Source organism: Lotus japonicus, chromosome 3 (assembly GCF_012489685.1).
Source record: "Lotus japonicus ecotype B-129 chromosome 3, LjGifu_v1.2".
Lineage (NCBI taxonomy): Eukaryota > Viridiplantae > Streptophyta > Magnoliopsida > Fabales > Fabaceae > Lotus > Lotus japonicus.
Genome location: NC_080043.1, coordinates 25,109,504 through 25,123,071, shown reverse-complemented (window position 1 = coordinate 25,123,071; position 13,568 = coordinate 25,109,504). Strand labels below are relative to the sequence as shown.

Genomic DNA, 13,568 nt, shown 5'->3' with positions numbered 1-13,568 from the left:
TTTTTCCAGAATCATGAAGTCAAGTTCGCCTAGAGGTTGATAAGCGTTCGCTTGAGCAAACTGTATGTTGGCTTGAGCGAACTACAAGAGAATTATGCAGATTTGACAGGATTCCAGGGAATTTCTCAAGTATTTCACAACTCCATACCCCAAAAACCAATTCATGCTAAAACTTTACCCCAAACTTGATTGAACATGATATAATCAGCAAGGAAAACTTGTGGAAATCTTAAAATCTAGCATTTAGACAATGAATCCACAAGATCAAAAACTCAGTTCATAAAACTAAAAACTGAAACCTCAAGAGCTGCAAAGTGCTAAAATCAAACCAAACTTGAAATTTATCAAACCAAAACACCAATACACAAAACACAATGCATAAATATACTAAACTAACATTGAACATGAGAAAATTCAAAGGTCTTGGAGAGAAACCTGCATAATTGTGCAGAAAATTCACTTAAAGGCATGATTTTCTTCTATTTTACCACAACCTCATACCTCAATACTTACCATCCTTGCTTTCCATTCATCCCTATGTATGAAAAACACAATTTTGGACCCGTGTCAAGTCTCAATTGAAGATTGTTAGCATAAAAAACACATGATCCAATTCACATTCCATTCCACATGCAAATTCAACAAGTCACACCCCTAAAATTTGATTTAATCACATTTCTTACTTTCAAACTCATTGAACAATCTCAATATGATAAATAAAACTTGTGAAGCTCATAAAAACTCAGATTTCAGCATAACTTCACAGAATCACTACCCTGGTTCTAAAACCCACAAAAACTCATGGTTTCCAAAACTTATGGTTATATAGCGATTCAAATAACTCAAAAGAGGATATTCATCGTGAAAACTTGCAAAAGATCACTCAAGAACCAAAAGTGAGGAATCCTTAGGGAATTTAAAAACAAAAATAAGAAAACAAGAATAAGAAAACAACAACTATGCACAATTGACATATATACAACAAACCTATGTATCAAAATCGTCATTTCATAACTAATGGACCTAAATGGGATTAGATTCAATGGTTGATTCATTCTAGGTCTGATTTACAGAGTTCCAAATCTCATGTCATGTTATAGGTGATCAAGCTACAACAAGCATTAAGAGCAAGAACAAATCAATGAAATTGACAAATAAGAATGAAACATAGAATATGTACACTATATACAACTCAAATCAACATTCCACTAGTTTCACCAACATTTCAAAACACAATCCCCGGCAACGGCGCCAAATTTGATAAAGGTTTTTTCCTTGTGAGTACTGCTTTGGAACTAAACCCTTATGATTCAATCATAGCAAAGCAGATATGGGTTTATCGTCCTCAGGGATTATGTGAACATTGGTTCCACGAGCTAAATATTGATTTGAGCAGATGAAAATATGTTTGATAAAATTATTTTTGTTGTTTTTGAATATAAATGAAAGCAGTAAAAGAAAGTTTACGGAGGTAACAAAGAAGAACACATATTCATATTGCATTTTAACCTAATCCTCTAATTGTTTCCACTCAATCACTTCTGTAAAGGTACATTTCACTTATGATGCCGAGAGTTATCCACCTAACTATCCCTAGTCTAGGTGAATCTATCAGTTGGAATTCCTAGACGTAATCCCTTACCATCTAGAAAACCCAAAAAGAACACTAAAGCTCAAATTCTCTCTCAAAGACATTCCCAATGACCGATTCATCTTAAGACAAGGTACCCTAGGTTTGCGAATCTCCGTTGTCACTCCGGAAACTCCTGTTAAAACTCAGAACCACACCTGTCACGTGGAAGTCCACTATTGTTCCTACCCAAGATATTCTAACCTTAAGACAACTAGTTCATTGAGTGGTTTCTCTCTTGAACCGGACCCGCAATTATCTCCCGATCTCATGCTAGTCCGTGGAAATCTAACGCAAATCAATCGATACTTGAAGCGAAGAAAGTAAAACTTTAACACAGTGTTGTGACCTAAGACATAGGCGCTCTACTTTCATTTATCTAAGCATTCACCAACTCATATCAACCTCTCGATCTATTTACAAATTAGTGAAGCTCATTTGACTATCAATTGATTGGTTAGAAGCATGAAGCATAGAAAGAAACATCATACATGAAGTATTATCATTTACATTCATGAAAAGAGCTTACAACAATCAAAGCATCAAGTTATAACATTCTAAATACAAAAATAGAAACAAAAAGTACAAGGGATAAGGAAGAAGAGATGAAACCCAGAAGAACGGCGAAGCACCCACGGCGATAGAAGCTTTCCCAAGCTTTCCATTGCCTCCGAGAGGTTGTCACGGTCCTTCGGCGGTCGCCGCCACGCTCCGGAGCTTCAATCTGTCAATCCTAGACCCAGGGACCCTTCCCCCATGAAGCCCAACCTCCTATGAATGTTTTAGGGAGGAAAAAATGGAAGAGATACTGAAAATTTCGTGGTCTGGCCTTTTATAGAGTTTCTGGCCGACCTTAGTTGGCTCAAGCCAAGCTAAGTTGGCTCGAGCGAACCTTTCTTCATGCTGAAGTAGTTAAGACCGCCTTCAGTCCGCTCAAGCTAACTCAAGTTGGCTCAAGCGAACTATGCTGAAAATCTACTGTAAAGTGGTGGCTTGAGCCAACTTTTGAGCGAACTCTTTCCTTTGCTTATTTTTCAGCTCTGTTTCCAGTCCGCTCAAGCTAAATTTGAGCCAACTTTCCTCACTTTATTTTCTTGCTCAAGATTCAAGCCTTCTTCAAGTGATCATCTTACTCCTACATCAAAATTAAGACATTAAATATTAAAAGCATAATATTTACATTATTTTTATGCTAAAACTAAATATTTTCTAAGCAAGCTACTTTGGGGATAAAATGATCAACAATGCAAGCATACTGGTCAAATAAGTGCCTATAATGATAATGAAAAACACGTAAAAATTGCACTTATCAGGTGGCAGAGGAAAGGAAAAGGAATTGGATCTGAACTTTCCTTTTCTTCTGGGTTTGTTCTTAGTTTTTTTTCTCTTCCTGTGAAGTTAGCTTTTTGCTTGATTCTAGAAATAATTGATTATGACTTTGATTCAAATTATACATGTAACCTGCTTTCATACACAAAAGAAATAGAACTGAAGGTGTTTTAGAAAGAATCGATGAAGATGAAATAGAAATGGATGCCGAGGTTGTAGAAGATGGGAGAAGAAGAACCAATGGAACCCTAAATCATCAGAAATTTGGGAAAATTGCTCAGATTGGGTGTTTTGATTTCGTGTTGATTTAGGGATTTAGGGTTAGATAATTAGGGAATTTTTTATTTTAAATAAATAAATTACACGTAGGATTCATTAATTGATGTGGTAGTGCCACATAGGATCGATAATGACAAATAAGCACGGTGGCCGGACCTATGGTGGTCGGAGGGACGGGTCAAATTTGTTTTTAAAAGTCTGAGGACGGTTTTCAGATAATTTTCCGGTGAGGGACGGTTTTCAAAACTCGCTCAAAGTTCAGGGACGGTTATAGTTTTTAACCCTTTAATTTTTCACGTTAAAACGCATCTCCCTCTTTTTCTTTATTCACGTTTCACTCACCTAGCTTTCTCCCATCTCACCTCACAACGGCAAATAGTTCAGGACCTAGATGCTAGATTAAGCAATCAAAATAGAGTGATGAATGGAAGTTCAGATGGCATCGAACAGATCACTGATTCAAATCAAATAGATTTATGTTCCAGTGCTGCATGGAAAGTTCATTGATGGTGATCAGGTATATTTCATAATCACCGCTGTTGGAATTAGAAAGTGATCGATAATGGATATTGTTGTGTTGTGGCAAGCTTGGCCTGAAGCAAAATTTCTAGCGGACTCGGTGCAAATCCCAACAGCTGGTTTTACCCCAAGTGTTTACACAACTACAATCTAACTCGTGCACTCGAGGTAAATCGTATTGAGCCTTCACAAAATATTGACCCGAAGAATGATATATAGAAGAATTAAGATAGGCTAAAGAAGAGGAGTAGATGAATATTTAGTAACCAAAACTCTCATCAGCAATACGTTCGGCATAATTGTGATGGATTTGTCAAGGCTAATTTAATTCCAACGTATCAAAATGCATGGAGGAATTATTGCTACGTTCAGAACCAAAGGAAGAGCAAGTCAATTGGATTTTGACTTGAAAATCATAAAGAGTGAATTAGTTGTGTGGTCAACAAAATTGTAACGGATGGAAAGTGATTAATTGCCTTAATTTCACAACCGCCACCAGTAAAACACTTATATCCATTATCCACATATCTGGATCTTGAGCAGTAGTCGTCCCTGCAATTCACAACCTCTTCATTATTGCCTTGCAAGCTAGAAAAAATGGATTTACTTTCTAGTTCTCTAATTAACACCACCACAGTTGGACTCCTATCTGTGATAACCTTCTTGTTCTTGTTCCTTCACTATCATTATCGCCCTAACAATTCCAAAGAGCCTCCAATAGCTGCAGGTGCATGGCCAATACTTGGTCATCTGATCCCACTATTTGCCGCTAATACACAAACACCACACAGGACCTTGGGTGCCTTGGCCGACCGATATGGGCCTATATACACTATCAAGCTCGGCGCCGCACGCGCCTTGGTACTCAGCAACCGGGAAATGGCCAAAGAGTGCTTCACCACAAACGACATGGTCGTTTCGTCTCGCCCTACACTCGTGGCGACGCAGCACTTGTCATACAACGGGGCCGTGTTTGGCTTCAGACCCTACGGTCCTTACCGTAAAATTGTAACGCTAGAGATCCTTAGTAACCGCCGTGTCCAGCAACTCGGCCATGTCCGTGTCTCGGAAGTTCAAACCTCAATCAATGAGCTATACCGTGTTTGGTGTAATGAAAAGAACGAGGAGTTCGGTTATGCGTTGGTGGAGTTGAAGCAGTGGTTCAGTGAGGTGACGTTCAACACGGTTCTTCGGATGGCCGTTGGGAAGCGCTACTTCGGTGCTTCGGGCGTGGTTGAGGAGGGAGAAGCGCAGAGTTGCATAACGGCTTTGAGGGAGTTCATGCGTCTGATGGGAATGATCACGTTGGGAGATGCTGTTCCTTGGTTGAGATGGTTTGATTTTGGTGGACATGTGAAGGAAATGAAGGAAACTGCTAAGGAGTTGGACAGAGTTTTAGGGAAGTGGTTAGAGGAGCACAAGCAGAAGAAGAAGATGAGGATGGTTGGAAGTGATGATGATCAGGACTTCATGGATGTAATGATTTCACTGCTTGATAGAAAAATAATTCATGGCTTTGATGCTGATGCCATTAAGCCACAGTCTTGGTATGTAATTCCCTTTTCTTTTCTTCCTCATTTCAGCTTTTTCATTATATGTAAGATAATAATTCAGTAAACAAATTAAGAAGAGAAATAAATGTTTCAATATGAGTTTATGGATTGACTAAAAAACTTTAGGTAAAGTTTGTGCCGAGATTAGTGTGCAGAGGACCCAAAAGTATATAGCACTTGTTTGAGCTCGAACCCCCAATTTTGTAAGCACTTGTTTTGCTATTGAACTTCTTGCTCTGTTTGAGCTTGTTTGAGCTTCTACTCAGGCGGAACCTCAGAAACCATTGTTATACGCACTTGTTTTGCTATTGAACTCCTCATGTGAGGCTTCTTCGTTGCTATTTAATCAACTTGAGTTAAATTAGCTTAATTTTAGGTGGACAAATGATATTTTATAGTTTCTCACTTATCTTAAATGACATTGGTTTACCTAGGACTATCGTGATTTAACTCAAATTACATATTGTTATTTAGACAACTCCTTCATTAATATGATGATAATTTAATTAAATTGCACTTCCTTTGCAGACAATCATTATGGGAGGAACAGACACGACCACCGTGACCCTAACATGGGCAATATGTTTGCTATTGAGAAATCCTGTTATATTGAAAAAAGCAAAAGAAGAACTCAACACAAATTGGTAAAGACAAATGCATAAGTGAATCAGATATAACCAAGTTCGTGTATCTTCAAGCCATAGTCAAAGAAACGCTAAGACTCTATCCACCAGGTCCTCTCTCAGGACCACATGAGTTTTCAGAGAGTTGCACTTTAGGAGGCTACCATGTTGAAAAGGGAACCCGACTCATAACAAATCTTTGGAAGATCAACACAGATCCTAGTTTTTGGCCAGATCCGTTAGAATTCAAACCAGAAAGGTTCCTTACAACTCATAAAGATGTTGATGTTAGGGGTCATCATTTTGAGTTGTTACCATTTGGATGTGGTAGGAGGATTTGTCCTGGAATATCATTTGGCCTACAAATGGTTCATTTAACTCTTGCTAGTTTCCTGCATTCCTTTGAAATCTTAAATCCATCCACCGAGCTTGTTGACATGACTGAATCCTTTGGATTGACCAATTTCAAAACTACTCCACTTGAGGTTCTTGTTAAACCAAGTTTGTCTCCAAGTTGTTATGAAACCATGTGATTTTTGTGTTAGCATTCGTAGTTTTGGAATTAAATTACGTTTTTCTTTCATACTGCTATGGAGTCATGTAAGTCTTGTGATCTTAATTTGGTTGTTAAATACTTAAATCACGTATGTCTCTCATAATCTTTATGAAATTATGTAACTAATCTCTAGCTTTATTCTACCTTTCAACTATTATGATGTTCTTTCTATATAGTGATAGGAGAAAGAAGGCTAAAACTTGTTTTGATTCTGAGTGTTAGACGTGTAGCTTATTAGTGTGAGTTTCTAATGATGTTAACTTTCCATTATCCCACTAACAGAAGTTATTTTATTAATTACTCAATATACTTTTCGAATCAAAATGGAAAACATAGCACTAATGTTGTAGACACATGAAGTTGGATATATAATAGCTCTCCTATTTTACAATTATATGTTGATATTCAATAATGAGATACTCACACCTCATTTTTTCTCCACTTCATTTTTCACATATTTATATTTTTATCTCTCTTCTCTTATCATCTATCACATTTTATACTTTCTTTCTTTTACTTTTTCTTTTCTTCTTATCACTCTCCTCCTTCACCTCTTTCCACCTCATTTTTAGGGTGTGAAAGAATAATTATTCGTTGATAATTGTTTATATATTATAATTACAACATTGATTATTGTTCTCACTTACACAGCATAATGATAGGTTAAGTGGAGGAGAAACTTTAGTCACTCTACTACTATGGCTCTAAGTAATTACAAGAACATTCTTCTTCTTGTCCTGCACTCCTTCTAATCCTTTGATCATATCTATTGGGCTTTTCTTCTTTGGTTCCACTGTCCTACTTCTTTGTCTTGTAGTGGAGTTGTATTTCTATAGTGCTTTAAGCCTGTGGGATGCTGGGCGACGCATCTGTGGTTCATGATACTATTTATCTCATTCGTCCCATGAATTCCTACTCCACGTTGTTCATGAGTCCTATGTTTTCGGAATCAATTTCTTCTTTATTGTTGTCTATGGTTCCCTGTCGTTGTCATTGGTCACGTGAAATGATGTGTTACTTTTCAAATGAGTCTTGCAAACATAGGTGAGCTGGGCTCGACCCGGGGGTTCCTTGGCTGCGAAGTTTGTGTCTTCGCTCAGAGGAGGCTGCCTAAGCCCGATCGGGTGGGAGGGTGCACAATCCTTTAAGACAAGATGATAAGACAAATATGCTTGTATTGTCCATATTAATTAAGGCTCATCCCAAATTTGGGATACCCTAGCTAAGAATTATGGTTCTTCCCTCAGGGGAGAATGGCTTCATGTTTGATCTATGCTCGCTAAGTGGAACCTATCCCCATACCGTGTCTCTTCGTACGATGATGGTCGTCAATTGGGGAAGACGTATCGTACGTTCAATTCATGTATCCTTTAAAGTATTGTCTTTTACATTCATGTAAGTATGTAACTAAGTTTTGTGGTAATTGAGTCATGCGCTTTCTATTGGCTTACTTGCTTCTCATTATCCATGTCTATCTTTGTTGTTGTTGTTGTTGTTGCTTGCGTTGTATCTCTTACTTTATTGAGAACATTACATTAACTTCCATGAGGTTAATTTATTATCATTACATCAACCTCTCCTAAGATTTATCCTTATAATACTCAACACTACTTTAATTTGTCTTTCTAAATAATATATGAAAGAAGGAGATCAATGCATTTTGTAAACTAGAGGGAAGGTCACTGCAATAATGACAAACCTCAAAGGAGGTGAATGCAATTACCCTATAAACCATTGAGAAAAACTTATTTAGCAAATTTATTTCGAGCAGTTCAAATTACTAGGTTATATAAGTGCCTAGGTAGCACACTCATGCTCCGTATTCCGTCATGTTTGGACATGGCCCTCTTTCAAACGTTTGAATGAAAGTATTCAATAATGAAGTTATAATAATGTTCATTTTACCAAAAAAAAAAAGTTATAATAATGTTATGTGTCAGGCTGTCAAGGCCAATACTGTTTCATTTCAATCACAAAAATACAGCTCAAATATAGTTGTGTTCTCATATCAATTGCATTTAGCCATTTTGCATTATAGTAGTTGCTTCCCTCTTTTGTTTTGAGTCTGTACCAGAAAGGCTCCATTATTTTCTTGTCAAATTGCACATTATTTATAGAATAAAAGGAGAGATAGGTAAAGAAGACATATAATACTTATGTCTCATATTTTAGTCAAATATTCTATCTCATAATGACCCAAGTGACTATTGGAAAAAATATTATAGGAAGTATTGTGCTTAAACTCAATTCGGTTTGAGACAAAGGAAATCTCTCTTACTCGAATGCTTACAACCAGCAAAACAAGTCCAATTGGATTAAACAGCTTTTTCAAACATCAATCATATTTGAAGCCAGAAAAAGCCAGTACAAATAAATAATTAGAGCCAAAACTGCTATGTGTAGTTCTAGTCAATACTTACAATTTTTTGACATAAAACACAAGACAGTGATGAGCCTTAAACATTCCAAATTCAAGAACAACTCCACCACAAAAAGAAAGCACTAACAGTTTAAACCGAAATAAGCAGAACCTTTACACTAACCTATCAAAACTCTTTCATTTTGCTTTGTTCAGCCTCTTGCTTCAGATTGAGCCCCTCCAAAGCCAGAGTATTTTCCCCTGCTTCTCCATCAATGTACTGCTGCAAAGTCCTAAATTGACCACTTCTTTGAGCAGGCTTATAGCTATAGCTCTCAGTTTCTTCATTAAGCTGATCACAATTTTGCTGAATATTTTTAATAATGTCCCTCTTCTTGTTGAAGCAAATACTCCCCCACTGGATTCTCTCTGAGAAAGATCTCCTCCCTACATCTTTTTCAAATGAAACTCTCTTTGCGTCATATTCTTGAACAACATTATCACAAACATAACTCCACTTGAAACTTTTGTTATCACAGTCCATGTTCAATTCAATGGACTGAAGATCACTTTCACCCGAGTCATTTTCATTCTCTTCCTCTAGATTTTGGAACCCCGAAAAGGCCTTGTTTAAATACGCCTCGAGATCCTTGATTTTTCTAAACTCAGGATTAATATCAACCTTTTCTTCTTTACTTCTGAAAAAGCTCTCAAGCTCATTTCTCAACTTTTCCAGCGCGGCATTTTTCTCCTCAAACTGATATTTAGCCTCTGAAAGCTTCATCTGAACTCTTTCCTCGCGCAAAACATCCGCTAACTGAAGCATTTCCCTCTCCTTTTCCACCTCTTCTCGCACTCTTGCCAATTCCCTTTTCATTTCCTCTACCTGTGCTTTGTCTTCCCCAATTCCTTTGGCTAGTTCATCACAAATTTGCTCCAAAATCTCCTTTGCACGCTTCTCCCTTTCAAGCTCTTTGGACACTTTTAGATAAGAAGATTTCACATTAGCCATTTCTCTTGCAATCTTCTCATTCAACCTTTCACTTTGCCTTCTTAGCTTCTTCTCAACCTCTAGCTCCTCTACTATCCTCTTCGTGGCATCGCCAATCTTTTCCTGAGCCATTCTTTTCCAAGAAATCTTTTCTTCTGCAAAATGCTTCATGAGATGCTCTATAATACCACTCTGGTTTGAACTCTGCTCTTCGATCAATTGATCAACTTGGTTGTGGACACGATCTAGCTCAGTGCTCATAGCCATGATAAGGGGTATGCTTGATGAATGCTGCTCTTGAAGGCACATTTGACTTAACACCTTCAGAAGCTTCTTTGATGTAGATAAGTCACTTCTAGCTTCCTTCAAACGGTTCTTGACTCCATGTACCGAGCATACACAACAATTCTTCTTGTTTCTTGCCTTATTGCCTACCTTCTGCATTTCAACATTAACTGGTGAGATCAACATTTACCTTATCTTAGTGCTCAATTCTCAATGAATTGCAAATTTCTACTCTACATACACAAATAATGTTAATATTATTAAAGTTCGGGTTATGCCGTACTCTAGCCCAAAAAGCTAACTTAGGAGTGAGGATGACTCTACCCTACATAGGGATTTGCTTGGCCATATCACTTGTTAACGTGAGACCTTAACACACTCCCGCACGCCAAGTGTTGTAAATGTGGAGCGTGAAAAATTGTAAGAATGAATTTCTCCAGTGGCACATAAACTGATGGTCTCCAATAAACGAACATGGGCTAGACTCATACTATATCAGAATTCAGGTTAGGCCTAAAAAGTTATACATATCATACCTCATTATGAGTGAATAATATAGAATGGTACAATCTTAAAAGGCTATCAGTTTCTCAAGACCTAAGGTCATTGTTATGACCACATCATTATCCATGGAAAAATTATCATCTGAGAGACAGAGACAGATTCATAGTAACACAAACACCACATCCAATTCATATGACTCTTGTTGTATATGTGGTCCTTGACCTTGGATGGATTCTAAAACCAAAATCAATTATGGGTAGAAGTTTCTGTGATTAGCTTCTAGATGTCAAATTTGATTTTGATCAAAGAAGCTGATCCAAAGATGTTTTAATTTGTTAAAAAAAAAGTTTGAGTAACTCAGAATCTCATATGATCTATCATAATGAATATGTCTATCTCTACCACATTTCTAATTGGTTTGAGATTGAAAAAATACTATGTTCTACCTCCACTAAATCACCACCCTGGCCTCTCAAGTAGTAATCAGCAAAATGAAGTTGATGAGAATGAGATAAGGCTGACACTCTTCTTCTGCAACCATCAACTTCAAACCCTTTTATGCTCTGCACTCTCAATCACAGAGCAAGAAACAGAGTTCATGTCAGACTCAGATTCACCCCATGAACCAGAATAAAAACACCTTGATATGAATTCAGTCATTTACCTTTGAGAAAGGACTATAAGATGATGAATCAGGATCTGCCACACGTGGCTTAGCTTTTCCTCTGCTTCTCATTGATTCCTTCTTGACCCTTGATGGAGGCAAATCAATGATTTCCCACAGTGTAGCAGCAAGTTTTCTAGCAGATACAGAAAGTTCCTTCTCTCTGGAACCAGAAGAAGCCAAGGCAGCTTTGGTGAAATGTTCACGGTGGTGGTGATGAGCCTGAGCCACCGTAGAAGGTGGTGATCCTGTCCTGGTTTTCCACATCGGCGCCGGAGTGCTGCACCCACCTTGCTTCTTCCCGACCAAAATGGCTCGCTTGAATCGATATCTCCGAGCTAAAGAAGCAGAGGAGGTGGTGGAAGAAGGAATGAGATTGATTGTTTTACATGAAGAAGACATGGTGAGAATTGTGAGGGCGAAATTCAGGGGAATTTATGTCCCGAAATTTTAGAGATTTGTTTCAATCAATCACAACATTACATTGACGATTCGAATTTGGAGATTGGAGGAGGGAACTCAGGGATGTGTGTTGAGTTCACAGAACAGAGTACATGTTGTGGTGGTCAGTGTCATGGGCTTTTTCCCAATGTTTTGGTGATATGAAAGTGATACTATTGGCCTTGAATTTAGTGAAGTGGGTCATCATCATTCATCAAAGAAAAGAAAAGAAAAGATAGTTTTTGTTTGTTCTAGTTGTTTCCAATGTGATCAAGCGTTTGCTAGCGGTTTAACACTTTCATCCTAAGCAAATGAACTCTTGCAAATGGAAAATATTATTGGTCAAACTTCTATCACTTAATGCGCTGTCGGTGAAATGAATGATTTGTCTCGTGATTATCGCTTGTTGTAGTATCTTGATTAACGCTGAATTTAGCGAAGTGGGTCATTCATCATTCATCAAAGAAAGATCTTGTTTGTTCTAGTTGTTTTCATGTGATCAAGTATTTGTTTGGTAGTGGTTTAACGCTTCGTCTTAAGCAAATGAACTCTTGCGAATGAAAAATATTATTGGTCAATCTTTTATTACTTAATGTGTTATCGGTGGAATGAATGATTAATCTCATGATTATCGGTTATAGTAGTATCTTGATTAACGCCGAAAAGCAAATTGTTGTTCATGGCATTGGCGTCTTTGTTGAATGTGTAAAGGGATTTGAGGAGCGGAAAAAGTGGAAGCTGTCAAAATATGGGAAGATACGATTTTGGGGTGGCAGTAAATGGAAGCTTTGAATTGAGAGTGAGAGAATTAAGGTGTGAGAAGATGAGATGTGTGCACTGTTCATTAGACCCTTGGTTGGTTGGAAGTTAGAAAATCAGATGTGGCAGACACGTGGGCAGAAAATGCATCCAATTAGGGAATTGCATGTGAATGTGACTTGGATGTTTATGTTGGTCCAGCGATTGAGAAGAGAGATACATTGAGGAATAATAGCTTATAAAAACATTGAGAAAAATAATTTCATTTTAAATTTTAATTAAAATTTTGCGGAACTTGTATGATTATCTGAAATTTGTTTGTCAAATGTTCAAGACACATTATATATCACTTCCAACAAATGTTTTTTCTTGAAATTCACACTTATGTTTTTATCCTTACAAAGTCTAACTTGCTTATCATTAACCCAACCGTTTATTAGTGTGTATAAAACATTTACATAAGTAACACTAATCAATTCATATTGGCAATAATATCTGTGTATTTTAATAATGCATAGAAAATAAGTTAATATATTATGTAATTTGCATAACAATAAAAAATTAAAATAACCATTAATGAAAAATCAATATACAATCAATACTTTCTAAATGACTTTTTTTGTTTTTGTTACTTCAAAATATTTCTAAAGTGAATTTTAATATTTAACTAGATATTATACCCGTGCGTTGCACGAGTTTATTTACGATATTTTTTAATATTATATGAAAATTACTATAATGTAATTACATAAATAATAAATATTAAAATATTTCTTACATATAAATATAACTGAAAAAATTATTGTGTTTAGATCTCGAAATAGATAGTATTACAGTTTTTTTGATGCATTAAATTACTTGTATTTGAATTCTCTTTTTTTTTGGAAGAGAGATTAATCTCACGGCTTTCGGCTGTGGGGATACATTGGTATTCGAATTCTCTTTATGTAAATAAAAGATATTACTGAAATATAAAAAAAATTGAAAAAGAAAATATTATTAATAACATAAGAAAACTTGAGAAAATATTTTTGCTACTATGTTTTTCAAATAATACACACATGCAGTATATTTAA

At 36.6% G+C, this 13,568-nt stretch overlaps 1 protein-coding gene and 1 pseudogene across 1 annotated transcript; one reads left to right on the top strand and one right to left on the bottom strand.

Moving 5' to 3' along the window:
* Positions 1-4,354: 4,354 nt before the first annotated feature.
* Positions 4,355-6,466, top strand: LOC130748262 (cytochrome P450 82A4-like; annotated as a pseudogene).
* Positions 6,467-8,736: 2,270 nt separating this feature from the next.
* On the bottom strand, positions 8,737-11,923 carry LOC130748261 (uncharacterized). Its single transcript, XM_057601447.1, has 3 exons — positions 11,293-11,923; positions 11,075-11,191; positions 8,737-10,277 (listed from the first exon to the last, which is right to left on the bottom strand). The coding sequence occupies exons 1-3, from the start codon at positions 11,692-11,694 to the stop codon at positions 9,036-9,038; spliced, it is 1,761 nt and encodes a 586-aa protein (XP_057457430.1). The 5' UTR covers positions 11,695-11,923; the 3' UTR covers positions 8,737-9,035.
* Positions 11,924-13,568: the final 1,645 nt, after the last annotated feature.